General features: G+C 49.6%; 1 protein-coding gene across 1 annotated transcript; it reads left to right on the forward strand.

Moving 5' to 3' along the window:
* Window positions 1–377: 377 nt before the first annotated feature.
* On the forward strand, window positions 378–7,274 carry LOC150069199 (uncharacterized). Its single transcript, XM_090330673.1, has one exon. It carries the CDS (start codon window positions 378–380, stop codon window positions 7,272–7,274), a length of 6,897 nt encoding a protein of 2,298 aa, XP_090186799.1.
* Window positions 7,275–7,307: the final 33 nt, after the last annotated feature.

The following is a 7,307-nucleotide window of genomic DNA, read 5'->3' on the forward strand; positions in this document are numbered from 1 at the left end:
AATCATCTTTAAAAACTTATCCCAGAAACAAAATACTGACACAGGTATTTTCACAGCATTATAAATGAGTAGGCTTGTGCAGAATTTATGACTCAAGAAAATAAAGCTAATAGATATTACTATGTATGAAAGTTATAGGGGAGCCTTATGCACAAGTGAGAGTCAAAAGCTTTGATATCACTGAACTACACTCTCCAATCCCATAGAGTTTTTGTACCTTGTACCTAATATTTAAATACATCACCATTCCAGGCACACACCATACATCAACCGCATCAGAAGTGTCAACCAAGATAACTTCTACAGATGCAACATTAAGAGACAGATCAACACAGGGAATTTCCACTCCAGTCACAACGGGGGCCTCAGGACCGTCCATGGCAAATGAACAATCAGTAGTAGAAATAAGCAGTACGTCTACTCAAAACTCACCAGCATTGTCTCAAACCACCCAAGTCCAAAGTCAGGAGACCACCAGACCTGAAACAGAGCCAACCACCTTAACTCATTCATCCTCTTCAACTGGACACACTCCAACAGAGGCACCCTCTCCCAATACACAAGACATCACAACCCCATCCTCCTCCACAACTGGGGACACTCTGACAGAGACAGTTTCTCCTGGGACATCCCCTCAAAGTAAAATGACCACCTCAAGCCCTTCCAGTGTAAGCAACACACCCTCCACAACATCAGAGGTGTTCACCACGACAGCCTCCACTGACTCCACTCTAGGAATCTCAGGGGACACACTATCACCACAAGTATCTAGAAGTGTAACCCCAGTCACTATGGGAGTCTCAACAACACCTGAGTCCAGTGGACTCCCAACTGGACCCAACCCCACCATCTCCACTCAGGAATCAACTACATTTTCTCAGAACAACCAGACACAGAGTTTGGAGACCACTTCCCAGTCTCAAATGACTACCCTCACACCAACAGTCACCTACAGTCTTTCATCCTTCACAAATGGACACACTGTGGCACAGACAACACTGCAAGACACATCAACTACAGGTAACATAACTACCCCATCCTCATCTGGTATAGCAAACACACCCTCAGCAACATCAGGCCCATTTACCATGACATCCCGCACAGACTCCACTACAGGAAACATAGAAGACTCATTACCTCCAAATGCACCTGGAAGTCTCACTTCAGTCACTATGGAAGTCTCAACTACACCTGTGTCACATGAACTGTCAACAGTACCAATATCCAGCACCTCCACTCAGGAACCATCTTCACCTTCTCACAACACCCAGACTCAAAGCAGTCTATCTCAAATGGGTACCCTCCTTGAGACAAGCACCCCACCCCCCTCCTTCTCCACAACTGGGGACACTCTGACAGAGACAGTTTCTCCTGGGACATCCCCTCAAGGTGAAATGACCTCCTCAAGCCCTTCCAGTGTAAGGAACACACCCTCCACAACATCAGAGGTGTTCACCAGGACAGCCTCCACTGACTCCACCCTAGGAATCTCGGGGGACACACCACCACCACCACAAGTACCTAGAAGTGTAACCCCAGTCACTATGGGAGTCTCAACAACACCTGAGTCCAGTGGACTCCCAACTGGACCCACCCCCACCATCTCCACTCAGGAATCAACTACATTTTCTCAGAACAACCAGACACAGAGTTTGGAGACCACTTCCCAGTCTCAAATGACTACCCTCACACCAACAGTCACCTACAGTCTTTCATCCTTCACAAATGGACACACTGTGACACAGACAACGTTGCAAGACACATCAACTACAGGTAACATAACTACCCCATCCTCTTCTGGTGTAACAAACACACCCTCAGCAACATCAGGCCCATTTACCATGACATCCCGCACAGACTCTACTACCGGAAACACAGAAGACTCATTACCTCCAAATGCACCTGGAAGTCTCACTTCAGTCACTACAGGAGTCTCAACTATACCTGTGTCACATGAACTGTCAACAGTACCAATATCCAGCACCTCCACTCAGGAACCATCTTCACCTTCTCACAACACCCAGACTCAAAACAGTCTATCTCAAATGGGTACCCTCCTTGAGACAAGCACCCCACCTCCCTCTTCCTCCACAACTGGGGACACTCTGACAGAGACAGTTTCTCCTGGGACATCCCCTCAAGGTGAAATGACCTCCTCAAGCCCTTCCAGTGTAAGCAACACACCCTCCACAACATCAGAGGTGTTTACCACGACAGCCTCCACTGACTCCAATCTAGGAAGCTCCGGGGACACACCACCACCACCACAAGTATCTGGAAGTGTAACTCCAGTCACTATGGGAGTCTCAAGGACACTTGTGTCCAGTGGACAACCAATAAGACAAATTCCCATCACCTCCACTCAAGAATCAGCTTCATTTTCTCAGAACACCATGCCTCACGGTCCAGAGCCCACCAGACAGGCTCAATTCAGTACCAGCACAGAGGTGGCCAACTCAGCTCCCTCGTCCTCCCCCAGTGGTCAAACTCTGACAGAGACAGTTTCTTATGGAACATCCCCTCCAGCTGAAACAGCTACCTCACCTCTTTCTAGTACCAGCAAAACCATGACAATCTCAACAGACTTCACCCCAGCAAACACAGGGGACATATCATCACCACAGGCAGCTGGTAGTCCCACTCCAGTCACCTCAGGACTCTCAACAACACCTGTGTCAAATACAGTGTCAACCCCAGAGACACCCAACACCTCCACTCAGTATTCGTCTTCATCCTCTCAGAACTCCAGCACAGGGGTGACCAGCTCAATGCGTTTGTCCTCCACAAGTGGACACGCTCTGACAGAGACAATATTTCAAGAGACATCAACCACACGTAACATAACTACCCCATTCCCTTCTAGTGTAACTAACACACCTTCGGTAACAACCGACCTGCGAACCATGACAAGCCATACAGGCTCCACTCCAGGAAACACATGGGAAACATCCTCACCACATGCACCTGGAAGTTCAGTCACTACCGGAGTCTCAACAGCACCTGAGTCCAGTGGACTCCCAACTGGACCAACCCCCACCATCTCCACTCAGGAATTAACTGCATTTTCTCAGAACAACCAGACTCAAAGCAGTCCATCTCAAATGAGTACCCTCCCTAAGACCACCACCGCACCTCCCTCCTCCTCCACCACTGGGGACACTCTGACAGAGACAGTTTCTCCTGGGACATCCCCTCAAGGTGAAATGACCTCCTCAAGCCCTTCCAGTGTAACCAACACACCCTCCACAACATCAGAGGTGTTCACCATGACAGCCTCCACTGCCTCCACCCTAGGAATCTCAGGGGACACACCACCACCACCACAAGTATCTAGAAGTGTAACCCCAGTCACTATGGGAGTCTCAACAACACCTGAGTCCAGTGGACTCCCAACTGGACCCACCCCCACCATCTCCACTCAGGAATCAACTACATTTTCTCAGAACAACCAGACACAGAGTTTGGAGACCACTTCCCAGTCTCAAATGACTACCCTCACACCAACAGTCACCTACAGTCTTTCATCCTTCACAAATGGACACACTGTGACACAGACAACGCTGCAAGACACATCAACTACAAGTAACATAACTATCCCATCCTCTTCTGGTATAACAAACACACCCTCAGCAACATCAGGCCCATTTACCATGACAACCCATACAGACTCTACTATAGGAAACACAGAAGACTCATTACCTCCAAATGCACCTGGAAGTCTCACTTCAGTCACTATGGAAGTCTCAACTACACCTGTGTCACATGAACTGTCAACAGTACCAATATCCAGCACCTCCACTCAGGAAACACCTTCACTTTCTCACAACACCCAGACTCAAAGCAGTCTACCTCAAATGGGTACCCTCCTTGAGAGAACCAACCCACCTCTCTCCTTCTCCACAACTGGGGACACTCTGACAGAGACAGTTTCTCCTGGGACATCCCCTCAAGGTGAAATGACCACCTCAAGCTCTTCCAGTGTAAGCAACACACCCTCCACAACATCAGAGGTGTTCACCAGGACAGCCTCCACTGACTCCACTCTAGGAAGCTCGGGGGATACACCACCATCACCACAAGTATCTGGAAGTGTAACCCCAGTCACTATGGGAGTCTCAACAACATCTGAGTCCAGTGGACAACCAACAAGACCAATCCCCACCATCTCCACTCAGGAATCAACTACATTTTCTCAGAACAATCAGACACAGAGTTTGGAGACCACTTCCCAGTCTCAAATGACTACCCTCACACCAATAGTCACCTACAGTCTTTCATCCTTCACAAATGGACACACTGTGACACAGACAACGTTGCAAGACACATCAACTACAGGTAACATAACTATCCCATCCTCTTCTGGTATAACAAACACATCCTCAGCAACATCAGGCCCATTTACCATGACATCCCGCACAGACTCTACTACAGGAAACACAGAAGACTCATTACCTCCAAATGCACCTGGAAGTCTCACTTCAGTCACTATGGAAGTCTCAACTACACCTGTGTCACATGAACTGTCAACATTACCAATATCCAGCACCTCCACTCAGGAACCATCTTCACCTTCTCACAACACCCAGACTCAAAACAGTCTATCTCAAATGGGTACCCTCCTTGAGACAAGCACCCCACCTCCCTCCTCCTCCACAACTGGGGACACTCTGATAGAGACAGTTTCTCCTGGGACATCCCCTCAAGGTGAAATGACCTCCTCAAGCCCTTCCAGTGTAAGCAACACACCCTCCACAACATCAGAGGTGTTCACCACGACAGCCTCCACAGACTCCAATCTAGGAAGCTCAGGGGACACACCACCACCACCACAAGTATCTAGAAGTGTAACTCCAGTCACTATGGGAGTCTCAAGGACACTTGTGTCCAGTGGACAACCAATAAGACAAATTCCCATCACCTCCACTCAAGAATCAGCTTCATTTTCTCAGAACACCATGCCTCACGGTCCAGAGCCCACCAGACAGGCTCAATTCAGTACCAGCACAGAGGTGGCCAACTCAGCTCCCTCGTCCTCCCCCAGTGGTCAAACTCTGACAGAGACAGTTTCTTATGGAACATCCCCTCCAGCTGAAACAGCTACCTCACCTCTTTCTAGTACCAGCAAAACCATGACAATCTCAACAGACTTCACCCCAGCAAACACAGGGGACACATCATCACCACAGGCAGCTGGTAGTCCCACTCCAGTCACCTCAGGACTCTCAACAACACCTGTGTCAAATACAGTGTCAACCCCAGAGACACCCAACACCTCCACTCAGTATTCGTCTTCATCCTCTCAGAACTCCAGCACAGGGGTTACCAGCTCAATGCGTTTGTCCTCCACAAGTGGACACGCTCTGACAGAGACAATATTTCAAGAGACATCAACCACACGTAACATAACTACCCCATTCCCTTCTAGTGTAACTAACACACCTTCGGTAACAACCGACCTGCGAACCATGACAAGCCATACAGGCTCCACTCCAGGAAACACATGGGAAACATCCTCACCACATGCACCTGGAAGTTCAGTCACTACCGGAGTCTCAACAGCACCTGAGTCCAGTGGACTCCCAACTGGACCAACCCCCACCATCTCCACTCAGGAATTAACTGCATTTTCTCAGAACAACCAGACTCAAAGCAGTCCATCTCAAATGAGTACCCTCCCTAAGACCACCACCGCACCTCCCTCCTCCTCCACCACTGGGGACACTCTGACAGAGACAGTTTCTCCTGGGACATCCCCTCAAGGTGAAATGACCTCCTCAAGCCCTTCCAGTGTAAGCAACACACCCTCCACAACATCAGAGGTGTTCACCATGACAGCCTCCACTGCCTCCACCCTAGGAATCTCAGGGGACACACCACCACCACCACAAGTATCTAGAAGTGTAACCCCAGTCACTATGGGAGTCTCAACAACACCTGAGTCCAGTGGACTCCCAACTGGACCCACCCCCACCATCTCCACTCAGGAATCAACTACATTTTCTCAGAACAACCAGACACAGAGTTTGGAGACCACTTCCCAGTCTCAAATGACTACCCTCACACCAACAGTCACCTACAGTCTTTCATCCTTCACAAATGGACACACTGTGACACAGACAACGCTGCAAGACACATCAACTACAGGTAACATAACTACCCCATCCTCATCTGGTATAACAAACACACCCTCAGCAACATCAGGCCCATTTACCATGACAACCCACACAGACTCTACTACAGGAAACACAGAAGACTCATTACCTCCAAATGCACCTGGAAGTCTCACTTCAGTCACTATGGAAGTCTCAACTACACCTGTGTCACATGAACTGTCAACAGTACCAATATCCAGCACCTCCACTCAGGAACCATCTTCACCTTCTCACAACACCCAGACTCAAAGCAGTCTATCTCAAATGGGTACCCTCCTTGAGACAAGCACCCCACCCCCCTCCTTCTCCACAACTGGGGACACTCTGACAGAGACAGTTTCTCCTGGGACATCCCCTCAAGGTGAAATGACCTCCTCAAGCCCTTCCAGTGTAAGGAACACACCCTCCACAACATCAGAGGTGTTCACCAGGACAGCCTCCACTGACTCCACTCTAGGAAGCTCGGGGGACACACCACCACCACCACAAGTATCTAGAAGTGTAACTCCAGTCACTATGGGAGTCTCAACAACATCTGAGTCCAGTGGACAACCAACAAGACCAACCCCCACCATCTCCACTCAGGAATTAACTGCATTTTCTCAGAACACCCAGACTCAAAGCAGTCCATCTCAAATGAGTACCCTCCCTAAGACCACCACCGCACCTCCCTCCTCCTCCACCACTGGGGACACTCTGACAGAGACAGTTTCTCCTGGGACATCCCCTCAAGGTGAAATGACCTCCTCAAGCCCTTCCAGTGTAAGCAACACACCCTCCACAACATCAGAGGTGTTCACCAGGACAGCCTCCACTGACTCCACTCTAGGAAGCTCGGGGGACACACCACCACCACCACAAGTATCTGGAAGTGTAACTCCAGTCACTATGGGAGTCTCAAGGACACCTGTGTCCAGAGGCCTACTAACAGGCAGCAGCTCTATGGAGTCGTCAACTGCATTTTCTCAGATAACCCCCATTCCAACCATGGAGACCACCAGCCAATCTCAAATGAGCACCCTCAGGAAGGTGACCACATCAAGCGTCTCATCCGCACGTGGACACACTCGGGCAGAGACTGTTTCTCAGAGACCTGCTTTTCCAGGTGAACCAACTATCTAGTCGTGTAAGCAGGGGCTGGGGCCAGGGTCACAC

This window comes from Megascapheus bottae, chromosome 1 (genome assembly GCF_031878675.1).
Source record: "Megascapheus bottae isolate mThoBot1 chromosome 1, mThoBot2.hap1, whole genome shotgun sequence".
NCBI classification, from domain to species: Eukaryota; Metazoa; Chordata; class Mammalia; order Rodentia; family Geomyidae; genus Megascapheus; species Megascapheus bottae.